The following is a 24,140-nucleotide window of genomic DNA, read 5'->3' on the forward strand; positions in this document are numbered from 1 at the left end:
AAATTTTGAAGCTATCAAACAAACGTAATTTTATTGGACAGTTTTTGCTGCTTCACTCTCATGGCAGCAAGCAAAATTTGACATGTACCTGGAATAGGCCTAAATATGAACTACCGACTTGTACCAGGCAGTCTTTATACAATATATACCATAAATTGCCAAATATTGTTCTTTTTATACTGCTGGCAAGAATAACTCTGAAATAGCAAAATGGTGAGTAAGGTTGCCAAAAGCAAGGACACAAAAAAGAGAACAGCCCATTAAAACACTTTTTATAAAAATATCTGAGTCATTATTAATGTTATGTCTGCTACCAAGTTCAAAGGTTTTTTTTTTCTCCCACAAAGTGAGGGTTCTGTGAAGCAACTATGCTTCCAACCATTTCACTTCCATTGTATTAACAAGTTATAGAGTTGAAATCATGAACTACCTCAGCATGAACCTCTGTCCAAATGACTGTAAGTTGGACACAAAAAGAGCACTTTTTACAATACTTTTTGGGAGATTCAGTCCTTTTTCCATTCCTCCACCCGCACCCATCCTCTCTTCATGTTTGTCTTGGAAGAAAAATGTATGCTTTTGTACAGTAATGAGTGCCCGTATCGGTTAATAACTGCAACCCTGGCTTCATGCTATTTGGTGGGAAGGTTTCAATAAGGCTTTCTCCTAACCTGCATTTATGCAGAAATAAAGTATAAACTCAGAAGTCAATGTGAGTGTACTTCAGAATCAATTATTAGAGCTGACCTAATCTTGCTCCACCCCTCCACTTCCATTCTTTACATCAAGAAATTAAAAGGTTAATGTTCTTATGCCGGGCTCCCCCGATGCTTTTGATTTATTAAAGAGGTCTGTATTTGCATACATACTTGGCATAATTCAGCTTAGTTATTTGATCACCTTCCTTTCTCCACGCCCAAAATATTATCGCACCGACTTGACCTTTATAATATTTCTTAGACCATTTTATTTTGCAATCGACGTGGGACTCCCCCCTCCCCATTCCCTCCCCGCGTCGATTCTGAGAGGAAAAAATGGGGGCGCATCCTGGCGGCGACCGCCTTTGTCCCCCCTTGAACCTCGCGAGGAAGAGCGCTCGCGGTTCGGTGTGTAAAGTACAGCCTAAGAGCCTGGGGGCACCTTCCTTCTTCGCTCTGCCTTGTGTGCGTGTGTGTCTCGTCTCCTCTCTCTCTCTCCTCTTCTCCCTCTCCCCCTCTCTCTCCCCAGCCTGTGTGTGAGCTGCGAGCACTGCCGCCGCCGCTGCCCTTTGATCCCTGCATTAGTGTTAGTTAGGGGCTTGGAGACACACAGGGAGCAGCCATAGACACCGCCGCACCAGCCCTCATTATTGACACCGCATATGAGCACACAATCTCCCTCGTCCATTAGATCCATTTCCATTGAAGAATATTGCGACTGGGGACAAACCAGGTGCACGACCGGGGGGCAGAGAAAGAAAAGGTGGGGGAGGAAGGGCAAGGAAAAGGGGAGCGGGGAATCCCTTCTTCTCCTTGGCTCCAGGAAAAGCGGCTTTCCAACCGCCTCCCCCCCCCCCCCATTGCCCAGAAGAAGAAAAGCAACCTCTGCTGGGCAGCCCCCCTTGCCCCCGCTTTGTGCCTGCCTCTGTCCCTCTTTGGGATTTTTTTTTTTAATTTGGTCTCCCATTAAACCAAGGAGGAGAATGTGAAAAGGGGGGAAAATGCCCAGGAGGAAGCAGGAGCAACCCAAGCGCCTCTCTTCACGTAAGTCCTCCTTTTTTTCCCCCCTCTATCTCCCCCCATATTCCCCCTTTCCGTCTCTGCCTGTCTCCGTCCTCCCCCTCTGCAGCCTCCTCCGTTGTTTTGTGCATTAGTTTAGGGTTACAGAGGTGAAACTGACAAAGACAGCGCCCGGGTTATGCCTCTTTTAGGTCTGAGCTAAGGCAGCCATGTTGGTGATGAACAGCCTTGTGCCCTTTTAATTTTTTCTCCTCTCTCTCTCTCTCTCTCTCTCTCTCTCTCTCTTCCTCGCTGTCTCTCTCTCTCTCTCTCTCTCTGTGTCTGTGTATGTGTGCGTCTGTGTGCGCGCGAGAGAGGGAGTGAGTGTGTGTGTGTGTGTGGCTTTCCCTCCTCTCTTTCTTCGCTCTTCTAGCTCTTTCCCCTCCCCTTTCTTTTGATTGTGCATTTGTGTGCGTGTGCGGACGGGTTTCTCCTTTTAGTCTGAAGGGGGTCTTTTTTATTGGGGTGGGGAGTCGCAATTGGAAAGGTTTCTGGCGTCTTGTGCGGAATCGATTGTGAGGTCCGTCTCCGGCTAAAGGTTGCGGCTGGGCTGGTCGGCCTCGGAGCCGGGGAGGAGGCGGGAGAAGAAGGCGAAGAGCGGCGGGGAGGGCGAGGCAGCGGCGGGGTGGGGGCAACGCGTAGAGGGACACAGGAGAGTCCGGGTCTGCCGCTTTGCCGCCGCCGAGGAGTGCGGGCGGGGGGGCAGAGGCAGATCGTGGCAAGCGAGGTCCCTGCAGAGCAGAGGGGGTGGCGGAGGCGGCGGCATAGCCTCGGCGGCGACGGCAGGCGAGCTGGAGTCTGCTTCTCCTCGCTGCAATAAAATGAAGGGTCAGATGCAGTCCGGGCGAGCCAGAGGTTTCCGCGTCTCTGCCCCAGACCAGAGCAGCAGAAGGCAGGAGAGACTGAGAGTGCACGTCGCCCACTTCTCCACACCCGGTGCGGGCAGTGCACACACCACACCGCAGCTCCCCCCTTCCCCCGCCAGCAGCCCCCCTTCCTCCTCCTCCTCCTCCTCAATTCTTCGCAAATCAGTTAACTTTTTCTTCTGCTTCCCTCTGGAATGGAGAAGTGATCGGACATTCTTTACGGGGAAGAAGGGGAAATGTCTCCGGACGAATAAGAGACACGCAGATTTTAAGAGACTCTCGGCTCCTTCTGGTTGGTCTCCAAGCGAAAGAGGAATGAAGGCGGGGGTGGATTTGGGGGGTCATTTTCTCTCCCTGCCCCCGCACCGACGTTCAGTGCAGGCTCGCTCGGCCCCTCCCTGGCTGTGCCCCGAGGTTCCTTGTCGGCAGGCTGAACTGCTTATGTGTCAAAGCCACGGTCGGTCACCTGAAGTTCACCCGGGAGGGGGAGCGAGAGGAGAGGAAGGGAAACTAAGACTCTGGCGGGTGGCGAGTGCCTTGCGAGAGGGGCGCTTGTGTGCGTGGGAGGGTGAGTGACCGTGCCCTCGTCGCAGGAGGAAGCGCGATCGATTACTTCCCCTCCATTTGTATAATTGACGATAGTTTACAGAGGGAAAGACTCCCGAGACTATCAAAGCCCCCTCCCACTTTTTTTCCCGCCGATCTGTCCTACGATCACATCACTTTTCCTCTCTCCTGCCTCCCCCCTTCCCTCCCGGAATACAGGATCAGCCTGGCACACATGATCCGAGGCTGAGGTGGGGAGAGACATGGCATGGCCATGGCAGGGCACTTCGGGGAGCGCGCGCACACAGCGCTCCTTTCCCTTGCCGCGTAAACTCAGGGCTGAAGGGCTTCCTGTTTGACCCCTCCCAGCACAGGGCTCGATTCCAACGCTCGCGCCCCGCCGTCGGCCTCACGATTTTAAAACGAATATATTTATAGTTAAAGTGAGAGCCTTGCTTCTATATAAAAACCTAGTTCAGGAAGCTTGCATAAGTGAGTTTCCTGAACCCGCAAAGGACTCCTTTTGCTGTACTACTACCCTATTCTCTAGCTCACTGGCAGAAAAAAAAGGTGATGATAGTAATGATTAGCAAGAATCTGAGAAAGGAGAGAGAGAGACCTCTGTGTTTTAAAAGTGCCTAGTTGTGAAATACCATAGAGACCAATGTATGAGCAAATGAGAATTTTAAATAAAAAGTTGTTTTGTTTTTAATTGGTGTGTGTGTGTGTGAGTGTGTGTAAAGTCTGGGCACAGAGTTTGGAAGGCCTGTTGTGTTTGCTGTTGAAGAGAGCAATGCAAGCAGCTGCAAACTGCCCTGCTAGTGACCTTGACCTGGCCCTGGCGCTGCTGCCCTTTCTGTCTGTTTCTCCAGGGCAGAGATGAAATTCTGTCTCCATTTTAGCTCATTCAGGAAGGATTTGTCTTGCAAACAGGCGGTTTCTGCTTTTGCTTTTGCATGTATCTGTATTTTAACCTTACCCCCGCCCCCCCCCCCCGAATTGCAAGTTTTATTGCTCATTCAGGCCAGCTGCTTGTAGGGAAGTGAACATTTATTAAACTACAAGGTGCAGTGGCCTTTGGGAACATAGACTGTGAAAAACCCAGCTTTTAAAAATGTGGTACATTATCATGTTTCTTCAGCTTTGATGCTTAGTTTTAATACATTCTAATGATTTTCAGATATGTGTGCCTCAGAAAGGGAAGGTTGTATTTATCCTCATTGCTAATGAAATGTGAACCTGCCTTTGCTCCACTTTATCATCAGTATGTTTGGCAAAATAAAAATGTTTAATATGTTATTAAAGCTTCCATGAAACATGAGAATTGTGTGTGTGTGTGTGTGAGGCATTTGTGATGTTTGTTTTCAGTGGGAAGTTTAGATAAATTTGTTATGTTATCTTTGAAAAGAACCTAAGTATTCTACAGTTCACAATAAAGGAAGTGACAAGCTGAGCTTACTTCTCAAAGAACCAGTCACACTGAACTTGAAATAACTTATTTCTGAACAAATGTGTTTTAAACTTTGCATATATTTTAATCAGTGACTGCTTTTAAGCATGAGAAATTAACAAACATGTCCAATGCTAGCTAGGTGTGTTTAAACATGTGATAATAGTTTGACTTTATTTGAGAGTAAATATAACTAAGGATTTAGGTGATTGATTGGGTCTTAGACTTTTTTTTTATCCAATATTGCATTTCAGAAATGATATTGATAAAAATAAAATGCCATCATACTAATGTGCTTGACTTTTGCAAGTGCTAAAAAAGACAATCAGAGCAAAGGTGATTTTTTTCTTTTGCAACCTCACCTTCTGGAATAAAATGAATTGATCCAGTTCAAGGCAAGTGTTGGAAGAAAATCTAGGAAGCCTTGTTACTGGTTCTCTGAAGAGAAGAGGGAAATCTACAACTCTTGTCAGTTTCACTTCAGCTCTGCAAACCTGGGAAAAGTTGCAAATATTTGCAGTTTTGCAGCTGCAGTAGCAAACAGCCATGGTTAGAGCTGTTGTGAAAAGTGCTTGGTTGCAAAAAATATCAAAATGCTAACCTCTTGACTTTTCCATTCACATTGGCTCTTAAATAGAAACAGAAGGAATGACATCCTTGCAGCCAGGAAGGTTCCCCTTGAAACAATCAAAATAATTTTTTTTTTCTTCCAAATGGCTAAACAGATCCACACATCATGTACTGAAAATATGAGTCTGGGGTGGTGGGGAGGGAGGATTTTGTTACTTTCCTATTCATCAGCAGGAGAGAGCACTGAGAGATCTCAGGGTGTTCTTATGGATGTTCTCTGTGTTTTAAATTTGGCAGAATTGAAGGAGATTGTTGGTCAGTTTCAAACTGCTTTGAGGGAATGGGGAGTGAAAATAGTGTAGTGTACTCTTACTTCATATGTGTGGGGTATATATGTGTGTGTGTGTATACACACACACACACGATTACAGCTATATATTTTAATTCTGTTTTCTATTTTTTTAAGGAGGAGACATTTGATAATGTCTGATGGTTCTACTAGTGGTTTTCTTTGAACCTTTTTCAATTTATGGCTGTCTCACCCGAATGAAAGAAAAAAATATTTAGCATTTATAGGGAACATTTGGTATGCATTTTAATAGGGATGGTAGGTTGGTAATTATTGCTTCTAATTTTGAAGGTATAGGCTAAGGGTTTGAAGTTGTTTTTATCCATAAAAGTAGCAGAAATGGATAGGGGATTAAAACTATGCTCATAGGTTAAAAGTTCCCTCTCAAATTTTTTAAAATATGTTTTTCACCTCAGTCAGTATTGCCAGTAGCCAACACACCTGGAGGGCATAAGTTCCTTGTTCTAGTTTTATTCTCATTTGTTGGAAAATCTGTTCAATATTACACTATCTTCCCTCATACTTGGAATCAATCCCAGAGGAAGTATGGGATATGAGCAGCAATGAAAAGCACAAATTATTTTGCATACGTTATTAATAATAAGTAAGTATACTAGCATGTATAGAAGTCTCCAGTTTTGCTAAAGTGAGTTATTCCGATAAAATCACTGAAGGGGAATGATGGGGTTGTAGATGTCTGCTAGATTCTGCTTTTGTAAAATAGGGATGGAAGCGGTATATATGTGGGCAATAGGTCATTGTAGGGCATGGAAGGGAACCTTTGGATAGCTGAGGGCTTAGTGTTTGGGGGAATGACACAAAGTGGGAAGACCTGGAATTTTTCTAAGTTTCAGGTGGGTTCTTTCTTTTCTAACTCTGTTAATCCTATTTTAGGAGCTATATTACAGTTACATGCTTCTTGCTTCACAGTGGAAGAAAACTGTCCTTTCAAATTTCAGCAGCATGGTCAAAAAGATGCTAAAGATTCAAAAAGAGACTCTTTGGAGCTACACACAGTCCTGAGACTGTAGATTATCCACTGTTGCTCTAGGGAAATAATAGTTGTCAAGTGATAGAAAGTGTAAGTGAAGATGTAATTGGAGCTGGACAGGAAAGGAAGAAATAGTACAAATGGAAGAGGGGAATTAATTATATCCAATGTGAAAGGTTGGAGGCTTTGGAAAGTTTCATAATATAAAGGAGAACAAATCCAAAAGGTTTGCAAAATACATTTCTGATCATGTAGTGTATGAACTTGCCTGGAACAGCACTCTAAGCTCTGACTTGGAAGTGAGAGTTTGCAGATATGTATCCTACCAGCTAGAGGTAAAGATGCAAATAGGAAGGTTTACAAGCAGACTTAACTTCATAGAAACAAGAAATCATAAATGATCTGTTGATCATTGCCTGCAATTTTAGCAGTGCCACACAAGATAATTTTTAAGCTGTTCTAGTTAAGATAAAACTTTGATTTCTAAATCTTAGCAATGTATGTGTTAGCAAAGAGATCAGTGGAGTTTAATGGCTGAGCAATGAATGTAGGATTCCAGTTTTAAATTTATGATCTTTAATGAGAGAAATGAAATAATTCATATGCATGGATAGTCAGAAGAAAATCCTACTGCGTATGATGGGACTAATTCCCAGAAAATGGGTGCAGGATTACAAGATTTCAGTATAATATGTTACAACTCCACTTTGCTACTTATCTCTTTCATGAATCAGAGTTTACAGCAGATAGCTTTTTAGAGGCCATGTGAATGCTCTCATAAACTGTGCCAGCTTTTTGCTGTTGTTGTTAATGCGTAATAAAATACTGGGCTAGCTAAGAAGATTGACTACAGTTTTAAACCGTATATGCTTCAAGAAAAAAAGTGAGAACGCATTAAGTATATATAAGCAAGCAGCCTGGGATGCAGCAACTACAATCAGTAGAAATAATTATTCTACGCTATATACCATTTCCCCCCCCTTTTTATTATACTACACTTTTGGAAGTGCTAGACTTTATTTATATCATTAACTTTATTTCTATATATCCTTATTGCTGTGTTCATATATATATATAAACCCAACATACTGTACCTGAATAGTGAGCACCACATTAAAGTGTGGGAAATAAAAAATATCATGGATGCACATGTTAAAGATGGGATAGGTTGATGTAGGGAGAGACTGCATCTACAGATGCAAACTAACTTTAGAAATCAATGGATAGTAGATGTATGTTATTGCTCTTGGTGAAATAGCTGCAAAGGGGTGCTTTATGGTTCCCTGTGCCACAGAATCATGATCTTGTGAGGTTTTGTGACACAGGTAAACTTTATGTGTCAGTATTGCCTGGTAATAGAGCCAGTTTGCTGTAATGATTAAGGCATCAGGCTACAAACCAGGAGAGAGTGAATTTGCATCCCACCTTAGGCATGAAGCCAGCTGGGTGACCTTGAGCCAGTCACTTTCTCTCAGCCCTAGAAAGCAGGCAGTTGCAAACCACTTCTGAAATCTGCCAAGAAAACTTCAGAGACTTGTCCAGGCAGTTGCCAGGAGTCAACACTGACTTGAAGGCACAAAACAACATTGCCTGGTAATGTTATTAAGTTGATTTCCAAAGCTTTTGCACATGCTGATTGCACTAACAGTGTTATCTCTTCTGCAGTGTTCTCTAAATCTAGGAAGCTTTCTGAGTTTGGCCCAAGTCAATGAGCTTGGTTCGGGACAGGCCATATGACAGTCAATATTTTTATATGAAGCTAGTGTCAGAACTTTCGAAATAATGTAGAACTGTTCCTTCAAGCAACCATGGTAAAAGTCTGCAGAAATGAAAGTCTGTGGTACCTCATCATCATAGATTGTCTAGGGCAAGACAATCTCAGATTCTTGTACAATTCTGGAGGATTTTTAAAAAGTCTGTTTTTATTTAATTTACAGTGTATATACTCAAGCATACTTGGAAATTCCCACAAGTATGAACAAAGTATGGATAGCTCTATTTTGCGGTGGCACAGCGGCTTAATGACGCTGAAAGTTGCCGGCCAGAAATGGTTGACACTTCAGCGGTTCGAGTCCAGCCTTCGCATTAAACAGGGTGAGCTCCTGTTTCCTCCCCAGTTCCTGTCAACCCAACAGTTCGAAAACTTACGTGAGTAGATAAATGGGGACTCTCACTCCGGTGGGAGGAAAAATGCTGGCGGCGCCTTGCAAAAAAGGAGTTGGGAGCAGTTGCCGGTAAGCACGAAAAACCGTGCGCGCCCAAAAAGGGCGCGAAGCAACGGAAACCCTGCCTCCTGCGCTCGCCAGCTGGGCTCTGCCCTAGGAAGGAGGCTCTGGCAAACCACTTCCGAAAAACAGTTGCCTTGAAAACTGCAAGGACTCGTCCAAGCAGTCACTGCAGGGTCAGCAATGACTCAGCGCAGACAAAAAAAAAAAAAAAAAAGTCACCCAAGGTTAAAGGCAGTGAATAATAGTAGGAAGTTTATAAACTTGTATGTGTCAGTTGAACCTTCATTCAGGATTTTAGAGTTCCCAAAGAATCTCAGAGCTAACCAGTAAATCCTCAGTTCTTCATAATCTACAGTATCTTGCTCAGATATATTAACATTTACAAAGGGTAAAATTTTGATAGAGCTTGTATGCTTTGAAAATTACCTAGAAGTAGATACATTTCTCTCATGAGCATAGCATCTTCTGCTATTCATTAAAGCATGCACTACTTTTCCTGGCATTTGCATGAATGTGAAAAAAAAAGATGCAGCTGCTTTAATGATCAGCATAATGGTGCTATGCTGTTACAAAATCACACTTCCAAATCATTTTTGAAGTGTGCACAGCTTTAATATTTGACACATTTCTTATTTCTTATTTTTATCATTTCACTGTTTTAGGGTGCCTTAATATAGTACCAAAGTATATACTGAAATCATGAATGTGAACCAGTCAATCATTTAATATTATCACAGTCATTGTAGGACATCCCACTGTATTTATGATTCAAATGGTATCTATGTGCTTTTTAAAATGATTGATTCTCATGTGCCTATCTGATTCTTATGTTTAAAACGATTGATATAATCAAAATTTTGAAAATATCTATTTATCAGTCTTTTTGTTTTGAAAGTTTTGAAAACATCAGTTTGTTTATACCAACCTTTGTAAACAGAAGAAGCAGTTTTGTTTTATTTTTAAAACATTTTTTTCTTAGTATCATTTTGTCCAAAGTTGAGTAATAGTTTTATGTTTTAATAAGTGTAATAGTGTAATATGCCTACTGCTCTTATTCAGCCATGTAGATTCTTAGTTTCCTTTGAGTGACATTTGGGACATGGTAAAGATGCAAATGAAGGTAAAGTTCAAGTGCTGACTCTATAAACAACTTCGTAAGAGGCACAACTGTGTCCAGGGAAACAGGGAACAGAATGTATTCTTAAATGAATGACAAAATCATCACCCAATTTGTAAAAGCTTTTTCTCCCCAGCATGTCAGAATGGGAGGAGGGATTAAGGAACAATATAAAACAGAAGGGTTAGGAAGAGCTGGTCAATTTAGAATTAACTATTAGTAATTTCTGTAATTGAATCAAAACAGATCCCAGAACTAGATAATGAGAGCATGACCTACCACTAAGGACTTTTTGGAAGGCCAAAGGGCTTCCAGCATAAAGATTCATAAAGCTATGTTTTCGTTTACTTTGTAAATAACATGTAATGTAAATAATAGCGATGGATCTGGTCTTCAGTGTGCCCAGTTTCTTCTGCCTGATTTGCTAAGTAGTGTAAATCATAAAATTAGCCATAGTTGTATAACCTGTTTCATTGTTATTGTCTAGATTGAAAAGTTAAAAAAAAATATCCTAGAATAAAGAGATAACAAACCACTTCTGTAATGTTGCCAATAAAACTTCATGAATACAGGCTCAAGGGTGTTTTTAACTTTTTATGCTATCTATATTACAAAAATAATATAAGTAATACAGAATGGTATGCAGTTCTCCCCAACCAAACATGTTAAAAATGCCAGTTTCAGGCAATTTTATTTATATCGTTGCTTTCTTTGAAAAGATAAGTATATCTTTATATAGATAAATAAAAAAGTATTTATTTTCATCCATGGCACATAATTCTCATCATCAAGACTGAAAATTAATCTTTTTTGATGATAAAGGGAAAAAGTAGAGTTAATATTTTAGATACAGAAGTTCTCATGTTCAAACGCTAGGTAAGACCAGGGTCTGAAATCCTGAAGAGCGGCTGCTAGTCAGTATAGACAATATTGAGCTATCTGGACTAGAGTAGACTTAGATCCTTACGTTTTATACAAATGTAAAAAAAAGGCCCCTGCTAGATCAGACCAGTGACCCATGTAGTCCAACATTCTTTGCCACATAGAGGGCAACTAGAAGCTTATAATTAATTATTCCTGTGCTGTGCTAAAGACCAGTACCTGTGATTCAGGATGTCATATGCAGCTATCTTGATCTATCACTGCCCAATCAGATTCCATTATATATGACATTTGAGTTTTTAGAACCAATATGCATTGCACTAAAATGTAGTACCAGTGTGCTTGTGCTAAAATGTGTTTCCCATTTTAGGCACTTTAAAAAAAAAATCCTTTGTAAACTGTTTTTTACTTTACCCTCTTAACAGTTCAGTATCATCAAGAAACATGCCCACCCCTGCTCACGTTTGACTCCAGATAATGTATAGATGTGTTAAAAACCATTGGTCCCAACACTGAGCCTGGGGGACCCTACCCTCCACATTTTTGCAATTTTAAATTTATTATCCATTGATTTCTATTCACTGTTTCTGATATTTAAACAATTACCAATCCATGAGAATAACTCATGCCATAGCTGCTGAGTTTGCTTAGGAGACTTTAGCAAAGGACTTTGTGAAATGCTTTTGAAAGTTCAAGTGTTTAATATCTGTTGCAGCACTTCTGTCTATATGTTTGCCAACACTCTCAGAAAAATCTGGAGATTAGTGAGACAAGAAGACTTAATTTGGCAGAAGCCTCCTAAGACTTGTTTTTCTATATGGTGGATGATTTTTTTCTTTAATAATACTTTCTGCCACTTTACCCAAAATGGATATATTTATTTATTTAACATATTTTTATATTATATTCTTGCTTTCTAATTATCAGGAATAAGTACCTTCGTTAAAGATAAATTGAGCTTTTATAAGAGAATCAGCAATTTTGTGTCTGAGTTCTTTAAACTCTCTGGATTTGTATTTATTTTAACAGTGTCTGGACTTGGGGAGTCTCTATTCTTTAGCCTAACTTCAGTGCCTTGTCATCCAGTAAATCCCTAGTCTCCTTGTTTGGTTTTCTTCTTCAAATATATTAAACTTTTTTATGTTGTTGTTCAACATTGTTCTTTGACTTAGGCTCCTCAAAAGTCTTTATGTGTCTTTGTGCATGTGCTTTTTCATTGATTTTATGCATTTCTTTTTCCAAAGTCTGAGTTCTTTTTTGTTTTTCTCTTTTGAGCAAAACTTTTTAAAGGAAGTCTTGCCTCCAATACAGTAGCTCATTTGACCCCATTCATTAACAGTTAGCATCCATTTAGATTTTGTGGCACTTTTTCAAAGTACTCTGCATGACCAAAATCTAACTGGAAGAGTTTTGTGAGAGTGAATATTGATTATCCCCTAATGTTTTCCAGTAACACTTGCTGCCCCACAAAGAGTTTGATATAAAACACAGGTTTGATGCCAGTCAATTTTGTGAGGTATATGAAGACTAAAGCAAGAAAGGGTTATGTTAGGATTCTGTTTTCCACTAACCTGAAGCCTACTTCAAGTGGTAGAGAAAAAAGAGACATCAAGACTCATCCTTGCTTTTCCTTTCATGCAGTTCTAAGTCTGTGAAGGATGATTGGAAGAACAATTGTAGAAACTTAAAGTGCACTAGAATAGATAGTAGCCTATTCTGAGATTGAAAAGATTTTAAATTCTGAGTAAGCACAGTCTAATTAACTAATTCCTGTTGGAGTGGAATGGCATAGAAGCCTAAATAAATAAATAAAGTTAAGTAACTGGTATAACCTTCACCAGTTAACTGTTAGACGCAAATAGTCAAAGTTATGTTTCTTATTCTAGCATGTTTCTTTGTGGCTTATATGTTAGCCATGTTTAATACTACATAGACATGCTTCTAATTTACTGTGTGAAACAGATAATAGATATTAAAAAGGTGGCCTTTATCAGTGCATGGGGTTTGTTGAAGGTGAGTTGCTGGTAGCACAGTACTGTAACAGTACATAATCAAACATTAAGTTGCCTGCGTGTGTGTGTGTGTGTGTGTGCGTGTATATATAATTGTATGATAAATTTCAGTCAGATTTCAAGGTACAAACAATTCTTTCCTCTAGGAGGAGCATAAAATAGGAGTTATCTTTAATATGCAATTGATTACTAGGTAAAGTATAGTTTGTCTATTGATTATTATTGTGCTAAGACAAGAAGTCTTAGATTCAAAACTCCACTTGGCAATAAAGTTCTCTGGGTATGGGGTAAATCCCACTGTTTGAAAATTAAATGAAATCTATGTATAAAATATGGCTCAGCAAATACAGTTGATACATGTCTGTGTCAATCATAACTTAGTTTCACCCCATTGTATGTGAATTTTAAAAATTTGCACAGAAAATCATTTGTTTCTGTATATGAATTTATTTACTATATGGAGCTACATATACTGTATAGCTATTCGTCATATAATAATTTCCTAATAAACATTTTTCTATGCAGTTTTTAAGCTAAGAACTGCACTGCAGATTTGGAGAAATGTTTGATTCAAAAGATACATTATGTTCCAATTTTCCTTCAGTTAGTTTGGGAAGTGTAATCAGGATCAGATCACCTAGAAAAGAGACCAACCAAATTCTCCATCTCTAGATACTGCTATGAATCCTACCCTGAACTTCTTGGAGGAAAAACAGGAAATAAATTAATAAATACTACAAAGAGATTTGCTGTTTGGTCATGTTTTCCTTAAAAAAGTCCATGCCTCTCTCTGTCTTTTAGTTGATATGAAATTGCATCACTTGATTGGCAAAAGCAAAAACCCTATAGCATAAACAGATGATATAGTCTATAATGCTTCTTATCTAACTTAACCACTCTGAATTTATTTTTCTAGTATTAATTTATTTTTCTAGGTCACCTAGGAAATACTAATCTGTAGACCTGAGCGACCAGGGACCCAACCCACTATGGGCTCAATTAACCTCCTACTTTTGCTATTCGCTGGGGATTATCAAAGCAATAAATGATGATGGGATGAGTTAGATTAATGGAATTACAAATTTTGAAAATTTATTTACTAGTGGGGAAGCCATATTAATCTGATCTAGTAATCCCAAAGTGTCTTGCAGCAGTTTAAAGATTCATATTAATAAAGTTATTTTCATCAAGTGTATCTGATGCAACAGGTTTTAGAAGTCCACCAGGGTTTATAGATTCTTTCTGACTTTCAGTGTCCTATGGAGAAATAGTATTCTGAAATAGGGATGTCTCCAGCTCAGTTCATACATATACACAGTGAGGCTAAGGCACTGATGTCTCATTACTGGGCAGTGTAACTCTTGTAATTGGTTGGTATAAAAATATGATACATAAATCGTGGACAGTAGTCAAGCTTTTACTCATAATAAATTAATTGGTCACAAAACTCATTTTTATGGTTATTGCTAGGAATGTTACTAAATCACAATTTTCTCCTGATTTGAAGAAAAAATGAGGAAGGGCCTGCATTTAACCTTGCTGTATTGATTATATAATCTTTGACTCTTCTGTGGGTCATAAGCCAAGACAATGCCTTGAAAGGATACATCTTGGCGTGAGCAATGCCTATTCTACCCTGAGTGTTCTCTTTTATCGTATTAGCCTAGAAGTACTGGTAGTTTCCTCATCCTCTCTTATTTGACTCTACTTGTTAACCCCAAAGAATCCTCTCAGGGCCTGAGAAAGCAGCTGTCTTTGGTGAAGGAAACACACTGCAGCAAAACAAATATCTCTCTGAGTTTCCCCATTGATGTTATAATGCAAGGCATTTGTTGGAAGAAAAATTCCTAATGAAGAAAACTGTAATTTGTGATAGAACCATAGGAATTATTAAAAACAAAATTGCTCTGATAGTGTAGATTGGAGATGTACTTGCAAGCTAAAGGCAACAAGACTACTGAACCCTTGGGAACACTGCCATATTTAAAGTACAGTGATGAATGGGGCAGGGGGAGGCTCATGAAAGCATTATAAATGGCCAGTCAGATGCACAGTGCTTACTAAATGTAACAGTGGATGCTACAGCTTGCAGAATTAGGCTCAAACCAATTAAAAGCAATAATAAATTATCTCTGTGAGATCTGGCCTCTTATGTCACCTGTTAATGCTTGAGGGCTGCCAACAGATAGGATATGTGAAACTTTTTCTGACTCCTGATGTAAATGCAGTAGGAATAATTAAAGATTGCAGAATTTTAAGTGGCATGTCTGCCCTTTTTTGTGGCAACATAGCTCTAATTTCCAGAGGCATAATCATGTTATTTGTTGCAACAAAAGCATCAGTCTTATAGTTCCTAAAACATAGCAGAAGTATTACAAAATAAGCTTAGCCACTCAGAGCTTTTGGAGTGGGAACGGCATGCCTACCTAATCCTTGAAGGAAGTCCCACTGAATTTCCTCAGGCTTACTCAAAGGTAAACATACATTACAGCTGAATTTGAAGTTTTATCTTTTTTTTTTTTTTTAACTGTAAGAGGATCAGCCACTGGCATCAGACAGCTGTAGCTACTGGCACCCTGGTGCCACAGCAGAGTGAAGAAGGCAGGATTCTGTGCCACACCTTCTCTGATTGCAGCAGCTCTTTTTTTTTTTTTTTTGGCCTGTCCTGCCACTTGAGTACTAAAAGAAAGGATGTGGCTGATTTAGGATTTATTATGGCAGAAAAGGAGCTGAAAAATTTGCCAGTGTTGTCAACAAACATTTGGGTAGCTGTGCACTTGAAATAATGTGTATATTTCTGGTCACTGTAGCTCAAAAAGTAATTGCATGGGGAAAACGGGGGAAATGAATAAGGCCATAAAATTACATATACAGGTCATCCCCAGTTTAAGAATGAGTTCTGTTCCCAAGGTTTGTCCTTAAGTTGAATTTGTATGTAAGCTGGAACAGTATTATTGTATAATACTGTATAAGTAGTATTGTGTAATGAACTCAAACCATTTTGTATTTAACTTGAATTTTGCTACAATAGGCCCCGTTCTTAATTATGGGTCATCTGTAACCCAGGAATTCTTAACTCGGGGACTACTTGTATATAACCTTTTCTTCCACGCTCATGGCATGAGAATTGGGATCATTTAGAAGGTGGGGAATTCACAGCAGACACTAGTAAATACTTCAGCACTCAGTGAAAGTTGTATAAATTGCTGCCATAAGATGTGGTGACTATCACTACCTCAATTAGCTTTCAAAGGAGATAAAGACTAATTCATGAAGAACAAGCCTACTCTTAGTCACCAGTCCTAATGCAACATAGCTTATAAAGGGCAACAGCAAGAAAGGCCAATTCCCTCATACCCTTCTGATGGTTCAGTCATAGGATTGGATTGATCACTGTGGGAAATAGAATGCTGAGCTAAATTAGCTTGATCCATAAAGGCTCCAATTATGTTCTAGTGTTTCCATAGCTGTGTTTCCTGATTAAAAAGCCACATTTTCCTAGTCTGATATTCTCCATTCTGATGCCCCTCAGAGCCAGTGGGCATCCTGGCTTGAAATAGGTAACTTCAACAAAACCAGAGGGTGCCAAGTTAGGGAAGGCTTAGTCTGTTGGGACACTATAGTAGGCATAATGTAACTGGTATACGCTAAGCATATTTGCTTGCATGTAATTGCATTGATTCTCAATATCAGGATGCTATTTTACATGTTCTTATATTTCATTCACTCACTTGTACATTGCTGGTAAAGTCCCATTCATTGTACAAAAATGAATTAGGAAATCAGCCTGTAGGAAAACCTAGTAATCAACAGTCTAGCTTGCATAGATACACTGCATGGTTCTGAATGGCTCTTGCTATTTGAATGACATCATATACCGTTTCCTTACACTCAGCAATTTAAGCAGCTGAATGCACATGTGAGTAAATGTGCACTTACCACCCCAAATTCAGCTCTCAGTTTGCTTATGAGTATATATACTAGGCATAGACAATGTGGTGTCTTTAAGCAGCAGGATGTCCCCAAACACTCCTCTTGGTGCTCATGCTCCTTATCCTATGTTACTTTTAAAAAGATAATTTTAACTGAACAAAAATAAATAGGGAGCTGACATGCTGTAAATTAAAGTGCTAGGTTTTAACATTCATTTACTCAAGAGACAGAAAGATCTGTCACTGGGGTGATAGATAACATCCTGGGAGCCCAGTTTGCTTTCTGGAAAATAAATGTCTTTTGACATTATGGTAGCCATCTTGAGAGTGTGTGTAGCCTCAAAATTCCAAATGTGCCTCTAGCCTCAAAGGTTGCCTTTCCTTGGTGGATATGCTCAATGTCATACTAGATGTAGACACACAGATACAGTATGAGCACTTATTTGGACCTGGGATTTGTGCAAGGAGAATGTCATTCTTGCAGCCTCTAGATGTCATCCAACACATCTCTGAAAACTGAAGAGGAGTTTGGAGATGATAGTTTCTTGTATCTAAGGGCACCAAATTGGAAAATCTTGATCATTGCCATTAGCTGTTGATGTATCCACAACCAAACCCCTCCCCAGCACTTGAGAGTCCCAGATTTGTTGCCAGAGAGTGATAGTGATCTGTAGTGTCAAGCATACCAGATGTATGCCTAAAAATGATACATTTTCCTAGCTATTTCCTGCTTTGCAGATTTTTTGCCAGAATCTAAAATCCATTTTTATTTTTTTTTAGTTTAAAAATTGCTTTATGGTCTTTTCCTTAATAAATTGCAGAAAAGGAAATGTCCAGAATAATTTTTGGCTTCTATACTTCACTAGTTGACTGATGAATCAATAATACAATAAAGTAATTCAATTCAATTCAGTACTTCACTGAATTGCATAATTAACATGTATGCAGTGTTGGAATATATTTTGTTCCATTTTGGGGGGGTTTGAGGCAGCAGTACGGAATCCTGTCTAACACTGTAGAGCCATTGTGGAGAGGCAGGGAAGTGACCCTTGGAGTGAAGTGAACTGGTTAAGGAACTGTACTAAATACAGAAGTTATACCCTGACTATAGAATCCCATGACTTTGTTTTTGCAACATGTTTGTTTCAAAAGTGATTGTTAAAGATATTTCAAATTACACTTAACATCTTGGGTACTGTCTGGGTGGTAACAGTGGAAAGTCAAGGCTCTATTAATATACCACAGTTTACTTCAGTGAAAGGCAGGTATGTAAATACTCTTTAAAAATAAATGTTTAATAATAAATTATGCAATAATGGTAGAAGGGTGATAGCAGCAATAAAACAGAGATCAGTTGCAAATCTTCAGATTTGGATAATATGTAATGAATATTTTTTTTACAAGCAGGACTATCAACCAACTCTTGTAGCATGGAGTGCTCCTGTTCACCACCTGTGTTATTTCCTAAGATAATCCATTTTCCCAGCACCACCACCACCACCACTTTATCCCTTCTTTTCATCTGTTTCTACCCCTTCCCTCACAACATCTTCAACATTCTATAGCAATGATATTTCTCGGGCCTCTTTGGGCCTGTTTTATTTTATTTGTCCTTAGAGTTTTTGACCACTCAGGGAATAAGTTCACATTCTGTCTACAAAATATTTAACAATCAGCTCAGAGCAGCCTCTTTTTTTAATAGTAATTTTATTAAAGATTATAATTACAATACAAATTTAAAAAATAAGAATAAAAAAGAGTAGAAGGTGCAGAAAAGGAAAAAAGAGGAAAAATAGAGAAATAGAAAAGAAAGAAAAGTAAGTATATAGTAAAGAAAAAGAAAAATATATAAAGAAGTGACTTCTCACCTTCATCACAAGTATAAACAATTTTAGTAACTTATCATCTCCTCTTAAAATACAACAAATGATCTCTTCTTCCCATATCCTATCTCCTTTCGATAAATCTATAAAGCATCATCATTTCCGATATCAGAAAAAGTCCATTAAGAGTTACCAGAAATATCAATATATCTATTTTAACCTTGATCAAATAAACCTACTTTATATTCCTTCCTTTTATTTCTATCTATCTTAATCTTTAGTCCATTCAAATAAAGTTGTAGAACTTGATTTCTTTTCATTTTTTCTTTGTCCCTTCTCATGAAATTCAAAATTTTAACAAGCCACTTTTGTAAATCTAATGTAGGAAAATTGTCCAGGTCACTCTCATGTTTGTATATCCCTTTTGATTATTAAAAAATCAACTGATTTCTTTTGTATGTCCAGTCTTTTTTCATGTCATTCTTGGAAAATAATTTGTAAATCTACCTTCAACTCAGTCTTGATTTTGTAAGGAAAAACTTGTTCCTCTTCCATAACGTCTTTTAGACAGTCTCTCCATAGAGCCAGATGTTTATATTGGCACTATTAATATTAATTTCTGAGACCATTTTTCAAAAATATCCTTCAATATGTCCAATGTTAGAATATTTTGCTTCATTCTATAATTGTAAGTTGAGTTTATGTGTTCTTCTCCTTTAATTGTAATCTTTAGTTCCCCCTAGTGTCCAATTTCTAAAATCTTATCTTGCTATGTTTTCTTTTTTTTAATCAGAACAAAAACATTTTCTCATGGGAAGGATTCTTTATAATTAATTCCAAAATCTTATTTCAAATTTATCTGGACCCTTAGTCTGTTTGTAACTTGCTAAAATCAAAGTTTTGATCAACTTTTTGCTGTTTATTCCCCACCCACCCAAATTTTTTAAGTTCTTAAACTTGTAGTTAAAACTTTCTTTCAATAAGGACTGAAGGAAACTTACCCAGTGCTGTCAAATTTGTCAATCCAAAGGTTTCTAATAGCTGAAAAGCAGTTAACAAGCAATTTCCTAAAGTGATTAGAAAAGGAAGTATGTGAACCAACCACGGTTTGAGCAAGATAGCTATTCCCTTATCTCCCAGAGCTCTAAACCCTCCAGAGACCGCTATCTTGCAGTCTCCTCACAAGGAACAGCTGTCTGGAGCAGTTGTGGGCTCCTTTTCCGAGAGGTTTCGAAGAGCTGTTCTACTTGCTGGCTCTTTGTTCTGTTGAGGTCATCGGCTCTGCTTTTTGCGGAACCATCTTCAGTCCGCCATTTCTTCCTCCAGAACTAATGACTCTGAAAATGTCATGCTTAATTGCATATGTGTATATATGTATAATGAATCTCTTACAGACTTATGAAAACTTGAATTTCAGTGTTTTGCCTTCAAAAGAATATTAAATTTTATTTTAGCTGCCAGAAAGTTAGGTAAATACTGAAAGGACAATATTTACCTAAAGACAAGTAGTCTTTATAGAACACAGCTTGAATTTATAGGCTGTTTTTTTAAAATCAAGACTTTTATTAAGATATATAAAAAGTACAATTAAAATACAAATCAGAAAGTATAGAAGAGAGAGAAGATAGAAATAAAAGAAAAAGACAAAAACTAAAAGAGTGAGATCAAGCAGAAAGATAAAACAGAAAGTGACTTCCGACTATCTGCAATACAGATTTGAGTACAAATTTTTTTAAAAAATTAATCTCTTACCACTATTTAATCCTAATTCACATTATTTCTATCAACACAAACCATCTAATCATTAAATCCCACAATCAAAGCTTCATTTTTTCCCAAGCACGTAATCTAGGAAGGGTTGCCATGAGGAGACAAATTTAGAAACAGTATTATCTCTTATTAAAGCTGTTAGTTTCGCCATTTGAGCCAAGTCCATTAGTTTAATAATCCACTCTTCCACTGTAGGTATTTGTGAGTCTTTCCATCTTTGCTCATATAACAGTCTTGCGGCTGTGATCATATATAGAAGCAAAGATCCATATTGTTTCTCCAATCCTTTCTCCATCAAAGCCAGTAAGAACAATTCAGGGTTGGGTTTTTTTTGAATATTCACTTTAAGAATCTTTTGAAGAGCAATGCATATCTGGTCCCAAAATTTTTTAGCCTTTTCACAAGTCCACCAAAGATAATAAAAGGTTCCTTCACCCTGTGAACGTTTCCAACAAACATCTGTTATACCAATATACATTTTTGATAACTTATCAGGAGTTAAATACCAATGGTACATCATTTTATAAAAATTCTCTTTCAAATTATAATTCAACGTAAATTTCAAACCTTTGTTCCACATATTTTCCCATTCTTCCAACATGATATTGTATCCAAAGTTTTTAGCACATTTAATCATACATTCCTTGACTTGTTCATCTTCTAAGTTCATCTGTAACAACATCTTATACATTTTAGCAATGACATGCTCATCATTTATACAGAGTTGAGTCTCAAAATAAGATATTTCATCAAATCTATCATTCTTTTTATCCAACTTAAAATGTTCAAACAATTGCATATGAGTAAACCAGTGACATATAAAACTTTCTAATTCTAACTGTTGTCTTGTTTTAAAACTTGGTTCACCCTCCTCAAAATTTAATAAATCTTTATATTTTAACCACTTCATTTCTCCCACATTTTCTCTTCTAGTAAATGCTTCCAAAAGCAAACAACAAGCGTCAAAATACAATTTTAAATTAGGCAGACCCAGGCCGCCTCCTTCCTCGGCATCTTGTAACAATTTATATTTAATTTTCGGGTTTTTGTCTTGCCAAATGAACTTAGATATATCTCTCTGCCACTGTTTAAACAGTAAATCTGTAGTCAAAATCGGTATAGTCTGAAAAAGAAACAACATCCTAGGCAAAACATTCATTTAATCACTGAAATTCTCCCCATGAGATACAATTGTAATTTTTCCCATCTTACCAAATCTTTTTTCACTTCATTCCAAATTTTGCCATAGTTATTCTGGAACAACATACTATTTTTAGTAGATAGAATCACCCCCAAATCGCTTGAATTTATAGGCTGTTGAACAATTATCATTTGTGCCATCACTACATATTCATAACTCTGCAGCTCCTCAGAATCCTTTGCCTCTTCTATTTAAATATGCTACCAAACTAATGATGCTACCTAATACCTAACAAATTTATATGTTTTTTTAATGCTTTGTTACATTTATCTACATCTTTGTTTCAGTTATTAACTTCTGGGAAGCTAAGCAAACGTTTCTAAAATAATGATTGATGCTTTCAGAATCCTCCCCCCTCATTTATTTATTTAACTTGTATTCCACCTCAATTACAGAAATAACTTGAGGCATCTTACAACAATAATAATACTAAATTATATTTTGGAGGGAGGTCAGACAATCAGATTTTATATCACTTTCATCTCTGTACTACATTGAACATATGCTTTCAGCTATATTATACTGACATTAGCCCATGTATAGGACTACCAGTCTTTTATATGAATATAAAATAGCAGCTGTGTTTTATTAACTGAAAATACTTTTCTTATGAGTAACCTTTCTAATGTAAAAGTCCAGGAGATTCTTTTTAATGATTTTTTAAAAATAAAATTATTCTAATTGCATTGAAACTGTTGTGGTAATATTAGACTGTTTTGATAATGTGAAACAATTGTTTTAGCAATGTCTTCTTAATAATAGGTACTGATAATGTACAATAAAAATACTCTATAGAAGAAAAATCTTATTTGAAGAAGTAAGGAATTGGCTAATCAATTAACTGTAAGAAGAGTTATGCCTTCTTACCCCATTCCTACTTCTATAGAATATTATTAATTATATAAAAATATGTTTTGATAAGTTCAGACACAGGCTAACCCAAGTTATTTTCCTGATTAAGGTTGATGAATAAATGGCATACCCCATCTTCCTGTGTCAAGATATACATGAAGTTAAGTTCTCTTTGAGTTGACCTTTACTCCTGGGAACTTCACAGACAGGTCCATTAAGGTTTTTGGCAACAGAACAGAAATGCTGTCCTTGTCTTCTAGAATGGTTAGTCTAGTCTACAACCGGGTAGTCCCTGGAGGTCTCTCATCCAAGTAATAGCCAGGCCTAACCATGCTTAGGTTCTGAGCCCAAAAAAGTCAGCCAGATGCTGCCACTTGCTGAGGCAAGGTATTTTGTTGTTTGTTTGTTGGATTTATATACAGCCAAATCCACAGAGGACTCCCAGTGGTTAGTGACAAGGATAATATAAAATTTCCATGGGACAATTAAAGCTTCCACAGCAAATGTAATGATATATTAACTTTAAAATAAAATAGAAGAAGAAGATGATGAAGGAGGAGGAGGAGGAAAAGGAGAAGAAGAAATGAAGACGTCATCACAATAAAATAAATAAACCCCAGATGGCATGAACAATAGTTACCAAATCACCAAATGTTGACCAAAAGAGCTCTGTTAGCAGCATTTGGACAGTCATTACTGATGGGACAAATCTAGCTTTTAAAAGGACATTTCATAGTACCATAGCCATGACAAAAAAGCATTGTCTTCTGGTCTCAGGACCTCTGATTTCATGAAAGTGGAGGATAACAACATTTTTTCTTGTGACAAGAGTACTGGATGGGTTGATTCTAGTTGGAGAAGTTGATCTTGAAGGTGACTGTGCACCAAGCCATATAGCACTTTAAAGATTAATATCAGAACTTTGAATTGCACTTGTTGGCAACTAATGTAGGACCCATAGCACAGGAATAATATGTTCCTGGTGTCCAGCATCTGCCAATAAATGGGCCAATGTAGTAGCAGTTTCAGGCTGGTCCTCAAAGGTAGCCCCATGGAAACCTCATTGCAATAGTAAAGTAAGTAATCATGAGGGTATGAACTATCATTGCAAGATTCTCATTAAATAAAGTCACTTATCAGATAGAACAGAAAACTTTTAAAAAATCTTTCCCCATTTCTATCATAGTGAATTTACTAGCAATTTACTACCTTTTCATGTTTGCCAAAATATGCCACCTGGGCTGCTTCTTCACTTTGTCAGTGATAGAGCTGTGCCTGCTAAGGAGAAAACGGTATAAAGGTAGTCTCTGGTTAAGAATGCCCGATTTACATATAGTCCATAGTTAAAAATGGAGCCTATTGTAGCAAAATTTAAGTTAAATACAAAATGGTTTGAATTAATTACACAGTGGTTCAAGTTAATTACACTGCTACTTATGCAGTATTATACAATAATACTGTTCCAGCTTACATACACATTTGACTTAAAGACAGACCTTGGGAATGGAACTCATTCTTAAACTGGGGACTAACTGTATTGCTTAAGGAAATAATGCGGAAGGAAGGAAGGAAGGAAGGAAGGAAGGAAGGAAGGAAGGAAGGAAGGAAGGAAGGAAGGAAGGAAGGAAGGAAGGATCAAATTGTCCATCTGTGCTGTTTGAATGCAGTATGTTTGAAATTGTTTTGCTGGTATTAGAATTATAGGGATGGAAAATAACTTCTCATGTCACAAACAAGGACTTCCCATTTATCAATTCCCCACAGATTGATTTTGAGGAGACCTCATTGCAAGCA

At 38.0% G+C, this 24,140-nt stretch overlaps 1 protein-coding gene across 9 annotated transcripts in view; it reads left to right on the plus strand.

Annotated features, from left to right (window-relative positions):
- Positions 1-1,127: 1,127 nt before the first annotated feature.
- ZNF827 (zinc finger protein 827) overlaps positions 1,128-24,140 on the plus strand; it is a 154,218-nt gene continuing 131,205 nt past the window's right edge. For 2 of the 9 annotated variants that reach the window (XM_088132798.1, XM_088132799.1), the window contains exon 1: positions 1,888-2,915. In XM_088132798.1, coding sequence (XP_087988924.1) covers positions 2,579-2,915 — 337 coding nt within the window. In that variant the 5' untranslated portion in view covers positions 1,888-2,578. Of the gene's footprint in view, positions 1,743-1,886; positions 2,916-24,140 lie in introns of those variants that run through there. The other 7 variants (XM_088132795.1, XM_088132796.1, XM_088132793.1 and 4 more) reach the window with 5 other exon arrangements.

This window comes from Python bivittatus, unplaced genomic scaffold (assembly GCF_059951505.1).
Source record: "Python bivittatus isolate LINGU-HERP-01145 unplaced genomic scaffold, Pbiv_v1 ctg000070_np1212, whole genome shotgun sequence".
In the NCBI taxonomy this organism is placed as follows: domain Eukaryota; kingdom Metazoa; phylum Chordata; class Lepidosauria; order Squamata; family Pythonidae; genus Python; species Python bivittatus.